Consider the following 13,371-nt stretch of genomic DNA (forward strand, 5'->3'; position numbering starts at 1 on the left):
CAGTTCCCAGGACTCAATTTTGAGTGACCTACAGACAACCAGCAGGGGGCGCCAGGAGGCTGGCTCAGGGTGGGCTGGGGGGGGCGGTGTCAGCTGAGTGGGTGTGTCCCAGGCTGGGAGGCTCCTCCCAGATGCTGTAACACTATCCTTGGCATCTATGGGAATACAGCTTAAAACCAGGCAATAGGTCCCAGAAGTTAGTTCATCCAAGACCCTCTGTCTATGGAAATGGGGAGAAGGAACTGAAGAGATATGTCCAAAACCAGCACAGAGAGAAGAGAACTACTTCAAAAAAAAAAAAAATCTTTTTAAACTTTGTGAATAAACTCTGTAATGTAAACAGTATTATAGGCAGCAGCTATTACACAATATAAACACAGGAAAAATAGGGGCATTTATTCAGAGTACTTAAAAGTTGCTCTCCCTAAAAGGAACTTAATCTAAATATGGAGTCACTCTTTGGAGCACAGGTCTATAGGTAATATTTTTTCTTAGTTCTACTTCAATGTATCATTCACATTTTACATAATTACCAGGTATTACTTTTACAGTGGAAACTTTCTGATTAAAAATAAAGTTGCTACTTTCCATAATTCATAAAAAGACGTTTGACAAAGACCAGGTTTTACGATATGACAATAAGTTCTTACTTCGACATAGTCTGTGGGAACAAGCCCTCGTTCTCCTTTGCTGTTTCTTCCTTCTAGCCATCCTCCACCAACATCCTAGTAACGTTTAAAAAGAGAAAAGAAAAAAGACCAAGATTACAGTTGGAGTTGCCTGCAAAATTTTGCTTCGGGAGTTGTCATACAGGAAAAAATAATTAACGTTAAGCTCTTTATTCCCACTGATCTAACACTGTTCAAAGTTTTAAATTCCCAAGGCTTCTCTTTTACTTTAGAAAATGATATAATCTGAAAACATTAAACAAGTAATGAAGATTGCAAAGTAGCCTATTCAACAGAACAGAATGTCATCATTGTGTAATTCCTTTCTATTTATCGGTTGGTGGCAGACTATAAAAATGGTTCGCAGCTCCGACTGTCAAGAGGCAGAAGGATACCACCCCCTCTGGAAGCCGTGATGTGCTTAGTGACCTCTATGGCCAACAGAATGAGGTGGAAATAATACAGGGTGAGTTCAGAGTCTGGCCTCAAGGGGCTTTGCACACTTTTTTCAAAAGAGCTGCTGTGGGAATAATCTGGGTTGCCGGATGATGACAAAAAAAGGCCCAATTTCCTTGTTGCCCCAACCAAGGTCAGCCACCAGGAGGGGAATCGCCAGGCACATGCGTGAGCACAGGTTAAAGCACTTGGCCCAGAGCTGCCCACCAGGTGACTGAAGACAGGAGAGGCATCTCAGGTCAGTAGAACCATCCAGCCAACCCGTAAGTTCTTGAGCAAAGCGGCAAAGGTTTTTCGATTAAGCCACTAAGCTTTGAGATTGCCTGCTGTTTAGGAAAAGCTAACCGATCCATGGTTCCTTAGCTCTTCTGGATAAACAATATTAAATAATAAAGTTCTCTATACCAGAATTCCCACTTTCCAATCTATCATCTCAACAAAGACCTACTACCTTTTCACCTTATAATAGTAAGAGTTGTCGTAAGTTCATAAATCGTCTTAGTTAATAACTACCTGAATCTAGATAACACATTCTTCTTCAAAAATCACTTTAAGCCACAACTTTGTCCATTTGTAACCATGAGAGCAACTTAAATTCAATACTATTTTACCAAGAAATCAAGATGATTTCTCCATTAAGAAAAATCAGAAGGGTAAAGAATCTTTAATTTCTCCTATGATTAAAAATAGGACCTAGTTACTTATCTACACCTGGTGTATTATCTAAAGCTTATATACTGTTCCTACCCAGTGATTCTTTTCTGTATCTAAAGCACAGAAGACAAGTTTTGAAAACAGTACCAATATTAAGAAGCCATCATTCTCTTGCTCATTCGCTGTCCTCTGTCCCTGGTCTCCGTCCTGCCCTCGGTCCCTCCCACCTGGGGGAGCCCCAGCATCTCCCCCTTTCCTTCCCAGTGCCTCTCGGTTGTCCTGGCAACCCTCCTCACAGGCTACTCCCTGAGGTGTCCAGGGAGCTGGCCTATTCCCAGCTCTTACCCCCAGCTCGGCATTTCCATTTTTATGATGCAAAGCTATAGGGAAGGGCTAATTATTCGCTTTTCTTCATACTCTACACATCCAACAAGAAACTCATTTAACCTTTCCAAAGAAGCTCTTCGTCATGACTCATATACTTTAATAAATCTACCATTCTCTTAGGTTAAAGGTCAGAGCCAAAAACCTTATGGATCCTTGCCTCTTTTCTCCCACCAGTATCTAACCTGGCACCAAGTCCTCTGGGGCTGACTCCACAAAGCCTCCCGTGTCTAGCTTTTTCCAACTCCTGTCGCTACCGCCGAAAGGTGCATCCCCAGACTCCAGCCACACCAGTTCGTTCAACACACCTCTGCTAGGTTAATTTCCCTGAAGTGCAGGTGTCATCTTGCCACCTGCCTATGACAGCATCAACAATAAAAACCAAGCAAAGCTCTTAAAAGAATCCACTACTTACAGATGAAGCCCAAGGTCTACAGCCTGGCCCACAGGTCCTATCCGATCTGGCTAAGAGCCAGTTTTCTTAGCCTGTCTGCTACTGGCCTACATGTACCCTGTACCCTTGGGAACCCTTGTTTACGTGTAGTGTTCCCAGCAGAGAGCAAGAGCAGAAGCTCAGAGGCTCAACAGATGTGGCTTTGAATCCTTGCCCCGCCACTTACAGGCAAAATGATCTTGAGCAAGTTGCTTAACCTCTATGTCTCATTACCCTCATTTGTAAAACAGAGATGAGAAGTCCTTAGCTCATGGAGTTCATGGGAAAAACACATTCAAGAATACGCGTGTAGTATCAGCCAAACATCTGGCTCGTAGGGCTGTCAACCAACAATAGCTGTGACTTCCAAGAAACACTGAATACGTTCTAATCTCTGTACCTGTGATCTGGCTGGGATGTCTCTTTCCATTTCTGTCTGATGGAACCCCATCCAACTACCTTTAGAGGACTTAACTTTTATCAATGTTTATAAAATAGAGTCTTACTTCATCATCAATACTTCATAAGCACCAGAAAAAAATTCGTGTCGGTGTGAATGATCAATTTATTAAATCCTTAAGAGACAATCGGGTTTAAACCTAATAGTTGTCTTACCGGATTTGTAATTGTGATGATTTCTCCTTCATTAACCGTCAGTTCGTTATTTCCAGGTTCAGCAGCAAAATCATACATAACCCGAGCCTATTGGGAATAGAGACAAGCAGAGGAAGTTACAAACATAAACAGTAAAAAAAAAAACCTTTATTGTCCACTTTGTAAACATGCTGGTAATGAACAAACACTTCGTGGCTGTGGTTATTTTGAAATAAAGGAAGACATATCACCAAAATGATTCATCAGCCCTATTGTGAGTAAAAAGGACACCAAGAATGAGAGCCCCTACTCTGTTTTGGAAAGAAGAAGGGTGGCCCACGCTGCATTTAGAGATCAGCCCCCAAGGTGTTCTCAAAATACACTTGTTTCATCGGTGGGGGTGGGGGGTGGGGAGGGGTGGGAAGCACACCTTTTCTTTAAAGAGGTGAGAAGTGGAAATAGAGATATCGTTCATTCTGGGCCCACTCACTCTCAGGGACCGAAGGAACACACACACACACACACACACACACACACACACACACGTAAGATTCATACATGTTTAGATTATTCCCTGGCAGTGAAAATGTTCACTATGCTTTATCTAGAGCCACTGGGATGAATTTTAATAATGCAGTACCCCTGGCCAACTGAACTCAGAATTTCAAATGTGGGTGGCAAGATGTATTTACATACTTCTACTAGGATACTTCCTACTATGCAGTAATCTACATGGGGCTGTGCATACTGGCCAGGTAACCTAACAGCTGTGATTTGCAAACGTTCCCTGCAATAAAATCGTAACTTCGTGGAAAACTGACTAAAGGAAAGCTGTTTTGGTTGACATGAGCAGCTGTGCAGAATTCCCAGGAATTCTGCCACGCACATATTCCAAGACAATCAGTGTTGTAAAAAACATGTCTTATATATACTTTTGTAGTATTTAGTGAATATATATTTTTAATACGCTTCAAATTCTAAATATTTGTCTTTCATGGATTATCTCATAAAAGAAGGTCCATCATAAACTGGGGATAACATGTACCTAGGAAACATAGGGTTTATTTTCAAAGTAACTGTCCCAAGCAGCAAGTTCAAGTATATGCACAGGGCTAGTCAAATAGGACTAATGGAACTGCACTCACTTAACAAATATTTACTGAACACCCACAATATGGCGAGAACTGTTCTTGCCAGTGAACTCTCCCCACACTTGCTTAATGATGCCTGAAATCCTTACAATAAGGATTAAGGATTCACATCTAATGATAAAAGGTTAAAGAAAAAAAAACTCCAAATACTAATTTATTTTGAAACCCATTAAGAATAATAAGATGGACTGACGCATGAAAATGCAATAAACCAGGTATAGTAAAATGTTATTTATAGAATCTAGATGGTAGGTTGATGGTGTTCAAAGGAAAAGGATTTTGATTTTTCTACATGTTTGAGATTTTTTTTTTCATTACAAAATGTTAGAAGCAAATGCTAGTTTACTGTCTGTCGGTCACAGAATGACATCCTCCTGGACTTCTGTCCAGAGAGGCTAGGAAGGGGGCTGAGGGGGCAGGTCGCAAGCACTGAGAACTCTGTGAGCATGACAGCTGTCCTGAGGTCATTACAAGGACAACGAAACTGTGATGTCTTTTTTCTCATACAGCTGCAAAAGTAGATAGAATTCTTCTAGTCCCATTGGGGGGTACTTTTTAAAAACCATGTCATCCCAATCTCAATTCCTCATGCAATGAGGGCAGGTGCACATAAAAGTGTGAGGGGGGTGAGGAGGGTCCTTGGGGCCAGGACACAACCCCCAGGGCTGTGGGCTTCCTGGGAAGGGCCCTGGTGTGCACACAAGAGCCAGACGTGGAACCTGCTGTTTTGTTATTGCTTTTGTTAAAGAATCTTGGCTAACAATTTTTTAATCCGGCTAAATCTAAGCCCCAAATACAAAATACCAAAGCCTCTTCCTGTGTGCCAAAACTTGTGTATCAAACTTGTGACTTGGTGAAACAAGTGAAAAACTAAAAATGGACACCCCCTTACACATTGAAATACGACTGAACGTTAGCCATGGAAAAATGTATACAAACATTACAGGTTTACATAAACACTGATTTAAGCCTTATTAAAAAACAAACACCTAGAGATGCTTCTTAAAAATTAGAATGGGAAGAAATTTTGGAGAACAAAAGAACACAAAAGAGAACAACAAAAAAAAGCACCTCCCCAAATGAGCATAACATGTCAAGAGAAAACAAATTTCAGCAACTCCTCTGATCTTATCAAGTTCAGGTGGCCTGGAAGTGCTGTCTTCAAAGCCTTGGGGCGCTGTCTCCCATTACCTCCTTTTTTATTCCCATCCTTGTATCTGGCTTCCGTCTGACTTCTCCCTCTCTCCCCCATCACCTCCCAGTTTCCCCGTCTCTACCACTGACAGTATTTGAAGAGGCTCACCCCCACCCCCACTGCCCATCAGTCCGACTATGTTTCTTTCATGCCGCCTTTGACAGAAAAAGCCCATTTTTTAAAAAAAAAATTTAATGTTTATTTATTTTTCTAAAGAGAGACAAACTGTGAGTGGTGGAGGGGCAGAGAGAGAGGGAGACATAGAGTCTGAAGCAGGCTCCAGGCTCTGAGCTGTCAGCACAGAGCCCGATGCGGGGCTCGAACTCACGGACCGTGAGATCATGACCTGAGCCAAATTCGGACGTCCAACCCACTGAGCCACCCAGGCACTCCGGAAAACTCCAGTCTTTGATACTGCTTTCCCCAGTACTGGCTACACTTTAAGAAATGATTCAAGTATTTTCGGGAGCTAAGTGTCTACACAGATCCTGGGCAGATGATGTGATACCGTATGCTGAACACACACCGTCAACAGTAACTAATGTCTTCAATAGCAATACCAGAAAGTATTTCAGACGAAGGTCAAGAGATAGTAGACAGCAGCCTTAAACACAAGCTCCATTATCTGGCTACAGGCAAATAAACATTAGCAGATCCAAAGCTCTCAACGTTCCAGGCACTGGAATACTAAATGTGCTGCCACACACCTGATCTGTGCATAATCCATCATCCTTAACACAGATTTCCTTTTGAGGGAAGAGAGACAGGTATACAAATATTCAATCCTCTTGACCAAGTTGTAAGCATCTATTATTCTGTCTGCTTCACATCTCTTCTTTCTGGAAACTGTTCCTGCCTTGACTCTAAGTGATTGGTGAGCATATAATCCAAACAGGAATAATTCAAACTCTTTCCTAGAAATATACAGCTGCTGCGGAGCATGCATGGTTAATTTTCTCTGAAAATGTCGCCAATGGCTAACTAGTTGAGGTATGGAGAAGGTCCATCTCTGGTGGAGTGGAATGGCAGAGAGAGAGTGTCCCAAGGAGATCACTTGAAGGACAAGCCTGAGGCTACTTCTGCTTGTGGACCTCTCAGTCACAAGAGCCAATGGATTTTTTGTGTGCCTACGCTAACGTGAGTTCAGATTCTGTCACACAAACAAGAGATCCAAGCTGATACAAACCAATAATCCCAAACCAAAGAATTTATTAAAAGGACATTCTAAATAAAGAGCAACACTAGATAGAAATATACTACTGCATTTCCTATTTTGCAAAACAAAAAACAAAACACTAGAACCTAAAATGAACAAGAAAGAATTAAACAGTTCAAGATGACCAAAAAACTGTCAGCAAAAAAGTCCATAAGGCAGTAAGAACGCAGAAGGCAAGCCCCCATTCTTAAGCATCTGATTCTCTGGTTTCACATAAATCACAATTAAATCTTTGGGGGAAAGCAGCCCATCTTCAGCAATGCAGCTACCTCATTTTAAAAACAGAGACACTCAAGTAAAAGCTAAAAAAAAAAATTCAAGGGATGGACAGATTTATTAATTTGACACCCTTGAGACCGGAAGTTTTGCATGTAAGTGATATTTCTATATAACTAGTTCACCTTTCCAAATGCCAAACTTGTTTTACTTAAGCACACTCATTTGACTTTTTGTGAAATCGTAGCTTATCCCTTGTCCTGTGGGTTTTTTTTTTTTTCCAAATTTTCATTTAAATTCTAGTTAGTTAACACATAGTGTAATATCAGTTTCAGGAACAGAATTTAGTGATTTATCACTGACATATAACACCCAGTGCTCATCACAAGTGCCCTCCTTAATACCCATCATCCATTCACCCCATCCCCACCCTACCTCTCTTCCACCAACCCTATTTATTCTCTATTATTAAGAGTCTCTTATGATTTCTTCCCTCTTTTTTCCCCATCCCATATGTTCATCTGTTTTGTTTCCTAAATCCCACATATGAGTGAAATCGTATATTTGTCCTTCTCTGACTTATTTCACTTAACACAATACACTCTAGCTCCACCTACAGTGTTGCAAATGACAAGATTTCGGATTTTTTTGATGGCTGAATAATATTCCATTGTATATACAGGCCACATCTTTTTTATCCATTCATCAATTGATGGACACTAGGGTTGTTTCCATAGTTTGGCTATTGTTGATAACGCTGTTATAAAATCAGGGTTCACGTATCCCTTTGAATCTATATTTTTGTATCCTTTGGGGAAATACCTAGTGGTGCAATTGCTAGATCATGGGGTAGTTCTTTTTTTTTTTTTTTTTTTAACATTTTGAGGAACATCCAACTGGCTACATCAGTTTGCATCCCCACCAACAGTGCTAGAGGGTTCCCTTGCTCTGCATCCTCACCGGCATCTGTTGTTTCCTGGAGTTAATTTTAGCCATTCTGACAAGTATGAGGTGGTATCTCATTGTGGTTTTGCTTTGTATTTCCCTGATTGTGAGTGATGTTGAGCATCTTTTCATGTGTCTGTTGGTCATCTGGATGTCTTTAGAAAAATGTCTATTCATGTCTTCTGTCCATTTCTTAACTAGGTTACTTGTTTTTTGGGTATTGAATTTGGTTAATAAGTTTGTTTGTTTGTTTGTTTGTTTGTTTTTTACAGATTTTGGATGCCCTTTATCAGGTTATGTCATTTGTAAATATCTTCTATTCAGTAGGCTGACTTTTAATTTTGTTGATTGTTTCCTTCATAGTGCAGAAGATTTTTAATCTTGATGAAGTCCCAATAGTTCATTTTTGCTTTTCTTTCCCCTACCTCTGGTGATTTGTCTAGTAAGAAGTTGCTACGGCTTATGTCAAACAGGTTGTTGCCTGTGTTCCCTAGGATTTTGATGGTTTCTAGTCTCAAATTTAGATCTTTCATCCATTTTTAATTTATTTTTGTGTATGGTATAAGAAACTGGTCCAGTTTCATTCTTCTGCCTGTTGCTGTCTAGTTTTCCCAGCACCATTTGTTGAAGAAGACTGTCTTTTTTCCATTGGATAGTCGTACCTACTTTGTTGAGGGTTTTTATCAAGAATGAATGCTGTATTTTGTCAAATGCTTTTTCTGCATATATTGAGAGAACTGCATGGTTCTTATCCATTCTTTTATTAATGTGATGTATCACACTGACTTGTGACTACTGACCCATGCTTGTAGCCCAGGAATAAATCTCGATTGTGGTAAATAATTCTTTAAATGTACTGTTGGATTCAATTTGCTAGTATCTTGAGAATTTCTGCATCCATATTCATCAGAGATACTAGCCCATAATTCTCTATTTTGGGGGGGGGGTCTTTGTCTGGTTTTGGAATCAAGGTAATGCTGGCCTCAGAGAATGAGTTTGGAAGTTTTCCTTTGACTTCCATTTTTTGTAACAGTTTGTGAAGAATAGGTATTAACTCTTCTTTAAATGTCTGGTAGAATTCCCGAGGGAATCCATCTGGCCCTGGACTTTTGTTTGTTGCGAGATTTTTGATTACTGATTCGATTTCTTGGTTGGTTATGGGTCTGTTTAAATTTTCTATTTTTTTCCCATTTCAGTTTTGGTAGTTTCTATGTTTCTAGGAATTTGTCCATTTCTTCCAGATTGCCCAGTTTGTTAGCATAGAATTTTTCATAATATTCTCTTATAATTGTATTTTTGTGGTGTTGGTTGTGATCTCTCCTCTTATGTTCATGATTTCACTTATTTGGGTCTTTTTTCTTTTTGATAAGTCTGGCTAAGGGCTTATCAATTTTGTTAATTCTTTCAGAGAATCAGCTCTTAGTTTCATTGATCTGTTCTACTGTTTTTTGTTTGTTTCTAGACTGTTTATTTTTTGAACTAATCTTTATTATTTCCCTTCTTCTCCTGGCTTCAGGCTTTATTTCTGTGTTCCTTTTTTAGCTCCTTAAGGTGTAAAGTTAGGTTGTGTATTTAAGACTTTTCATGCTTCTTGTTGTAGGCCTGTATTGCCCTATACTTCCCTCCTAGGACCACCTTTGCTGCATCCCAAAGGTTTTGGACTGTCATATTTTCATCTTCATTTGCTTCCATGTATTTTTTTTTCTTTGCATTTCTTCCACAATCTCCTGGTCAACCCATTCATTCTTTAGAAGGATGTTCTTTAATCTCCATGTATTTGTGGTCTTTCCAAATTTTTTCTTGAGGCTTATTCCAAGTTTCATAGTGTTGTGGTCTAAAAATATGCATGGTATGATCTCAGTCTTTTTATACTTATTGAGGGCTGATCTGAAACCAAGTATGTGATCTATTCTGGAGAATGTTTCACATGCACTCAAAAAGAATATGTATTCTGCTGCTTTAGGATGAAATGTTCTGTATATATCTGTTAAGTCCATCTGGTCCAGTGTGTCATTCAATGCCATTGTTTCCTAGTTGATCTTCTGCTTAGATGATCTATCCATTGTTGTAAGTGGGTGTTAAAGTCTCCCATTACTCTTGAAACTTACCAATGAATTTATGTTTGTTATTAATTGATTTATACATTTAAATATTTGGGAACTTTCAAGTTGGGGGCATAAATATTTACAACTGTTAGATCTTCTTGATGGATAGACCCCTTAATTTTGATGTAATACCCTTCTTCATCTCTCGTTACAATCTTTGGTTTAAAATCTAGTTTGTCTTGGGGCGCCTGGGTGGCGCAGTCAGTTAAGCGTCCGACTTCAGCCAGGTCACGATCTCGCGGTCCGTGAGTTCGAGCCCCGCATCAGGCTCTGGGCTGATGGCTCGGAGCCTGGAGCCTGTTTCCGATTCTGTGTCTCCCTCTCTCTCTGCCCCTCCCCCGTTCATGCTCTGTCTCTCTCTGTCCCAAAAATAAATAAAAACGTTGAAAAAAAAAATTAAAAAAAAAATTAAATAAAATCTGGTTTGTCTGATATAAGTATGGCTACTCTGGCTTTCTTTTAGTGTTCGTTAGCATGATACATGGTTCTCTATCCCCTCACTTTCAATTTGTAGGTGTCTATAGGTCCAAAACAAATCTCTTGTAGGCAGCATACAGATGGGACTTGTTATTTTATCCATTTATCCTATGTCTTTTGATTGGAGCATTTAGTCCATTTACATTACATTGATTGTTGAAAGATATAAATTTAGTGCCATTGTGTTACCTGTAGAGTTGGGTGTTTCTGGTGATGTTCTCTGTTCCCTTCTAGTCTTTGTTGTTCTTGGTCTTTTTTCCCCCCAAAGAGGCCCTTTAATATTTCTTGCAGGGCTGGTTTAGTGGTCATAAACTCCTTCAGTTTTTGTCTTGGAAACTCTTTATCTCTCCTTCTATTCTGAATGACAGCCTTGGTGGATAAAGTATTTTGGCTGCATATTTTTCCCATTCAGCACATTGAACAGATCATGCCACTCCCTGCAGGCTTGCCAAGTTTCCTTGGACAGATCTGCTGTGAACCTGATCTGTTTTCCCTTGTAGGTTAAGGACTTTTTTTCCTTTGCTGCTTTCAGAATTCTTTCCTTGTCTGTGTATCTTGTGAATCTGACTATGATATGCCTTGTTGATGGCTGGCTATTGTTGAATTTAATGGGAGTTCTCTGTGCTTCCTGGATTTCGATGTCTGTTTTCTTCCCCGGATTAGGGAAGTTGTCAGCTATAGTTACTCAAGTAAACCTTCTGCTCCTTTTTCTTTCTCTTCTTCTTCTAGGACTCCAATGCTACAAATGTTATTATGCCTTAAGGAGTCTCGGAGTTCCCTAAGTCTACATTTGTGATCCAATACCTTTCCCTTTCTTTTCAGCCTATTTTCCATAATTTTATTTTCTATATCATGGATTCATTCCTCTGCTTCATCCATCTTCACTGTCATTGCATCCATTCAGCTTTGCATCTCGGTTATAGCATTTTTTATTTCGGCCTGACTAGTTTTTAATTCTTTTATCTCTGCAGTGGGGAGTCTTTAGTGTCTCCTATGCTTTTCTCAAGCCCAGCTAGTACCCGTATGATTACTGTTTTAAATTCTGGTTCAGACATCTTCCTTGTATCTGTATTGATTAAATCCCTGACCGTGACTTTCTGTTCTTCCTTTTGGGGTTAAATTCCTCCATCTTGTCATTTTGTCTGGGTCAGTTTTTTGGTGTGATTGTTAGGAAAGCCTGTTGTATTCCTGCTCCTGAATGTAATGGCTATATTACTAAGAGGTCAAAAAAAAAGGTTGGGGGGTGATGGGAAACTAGATCCTAGGTGTGTTTTGGTCTGCCTATAAAAGAAGATCCCCCCCCCCAAAAAAAGGGAAGCTAGATCCTATTTCCCCTAGAAGTGAAGCTTTGCAGCACTCTATGATCATCAGACTTGGTGCCTGTGAGGCATCTGAACAGGTCTTCTGGGGTTGGGACCTGCTGGACTGATTCTCAGGTGGACTTGCTCTAGTAGAGATGCACCTGCAGGGCATAGGCAGAGGTCGGGAGTGCGGGGGGGGAGGGGTGTTGGTGTAAGCAGCTCCAGCCTCCACTGGATGGCACTGAAGTCGGTCAACGCTGATGGGGAAGGGAAGAAATAGTGTCATCCTGCTCTTTCGTCCCTGGAGCCGGGAGCTCACACCCGCCACGTTTTTAGGAAGCCCTCACAGAGAAGCAAACTATCACCTTTCTTGTGTCCCCAGCTTTTGTCAGACCCCTGCCTTCACCCTGCCTGCATCCAGGCTGCCTGCCTGCTGCGTGGCACAGTACTCCTGTGTTGTATCTCAGGCATGCGGCTGGGTTTCCAAACTCCAAACTCCAAATTTTACCTGCGTGACACAGACCCACGCTGATACTCTGGGGGAGAGTCCTGCCACACTTTTTGCTGTTTGCCAGTTTGTCCCAGAAAAGCGATCACAGGATCATGCAGCAGTTGGGAGTCTACGGTAAAGCTCTGCACTAAGTTGGCGCCAAGATTTGCTGCCCTCAGCTGGTGTCTCTGTTCCTATGCTAGGAAACTGGGCAGCACACTGGTGCCACTGGTTCTTTCTATCCCCAGAGAGGCTGCCACTCCCAAATGCACTCCAAGCAGGGGAACTGTTTCTCCCCGTGTGACCCAGGGGATCCTCAGGCTACAATGTCCACCCCTGGGTCTCCACCCTCCTTCCCACAGGAGCACCGCCTGCCAGACACTAGCAATGGTGCAGACTTGTAAGGCTTCAGACTCTGCGCTCTGCTGCTCATGACAACGTGTGGCAGAAGCCCCTCTGCTTTTCCCAGTCAATGGTTTTGGGGAAGAGTCTTCCGTGTGCGGTCCACTATGCACGCTTTCGCTATTTCTCTCTCTCCTTTCTCTATGGTCAGGGCTCCCTCCCCACTGCAGCATCCACAGTTCTCTTCTCCCCCAAACCAACCTTCTGTAGCCCCTACCCTCCCCAGTGTGGTTTTTTTCACCTCTAGTTGTGTAGTTTTGCTCCCTCAGTCCTCAGATTCATTTCTTGGGTGTTCAAAATGATTTGACATTTATCTAGCTGTGTTTGAGGGATGAGGCAAGCTTAGGGCCCCCCACTCCTCCACCACTTAACTCCTCTCTGTATCTCATTTTTACATAACCAACAAGATCATCAGAAAAAACGGAACTCACTTTAATAAACTCTGAGAGCATTATGACATCCTTTATATATACATTTGTCCTTATTCTAAATGATTAAGACTTAAATGCTTTTCAGTTTATATCAATCTGTGATTTCATTTAAATCCTGGCCCGTGCTTGTTCAGTTGTTATTTTGAATCAAATAGAGAATCTTAAATTATCCTGTAAAATTGCATCTTGTTAGATTTAGCCATTGTTCCAACCTACTAAGTTTTCTGAATTCTGAAGCTGTCATCCAACTATA

General features: G+C 41.0%; 1 protein-coding gene across 1 annotated transcript in view; it reads right to left on the reverse strand.

The window, feature by feature from the left end:
* The window catches only part of SNX9 (sorting nexin 9), a 125,530-nt gene that overhangs the window by 65,160 nt on the left and 46,999 nt on the right, over positions 1–13,371 (reverse strand). The window contains exons 2-3 of the mRNA XM_047101480.1: positions 3,211–3,297; positions 651–725 (exon numbers count right to left, since the gene is read on the reverse strand). Coding sequence (XP_046957436.1) covers positions 651–725; positions 3,211–3,297 — 162 coding nt within the window. The remainder of the gene's footprint in view (positions 1–650; positions 726–3,210; positions 3,298–13,371) is intronic.

Source organism: Lynx rufus, unplaced genomic scaffold (assembly GCF_022079265.1).
Source record: "Lynx rufus isolate CCGP_SWC_20201006 ecotype Redwood Valley unplaced genomic scaffold, mLynRuf1.p SCAF_6, whole genome shotgun sequence".
NCBI lineage: Eukaryota > Metazoa > Chordata > Mammalia > Carnivora > Felidae > Lynx > Lynx rufus.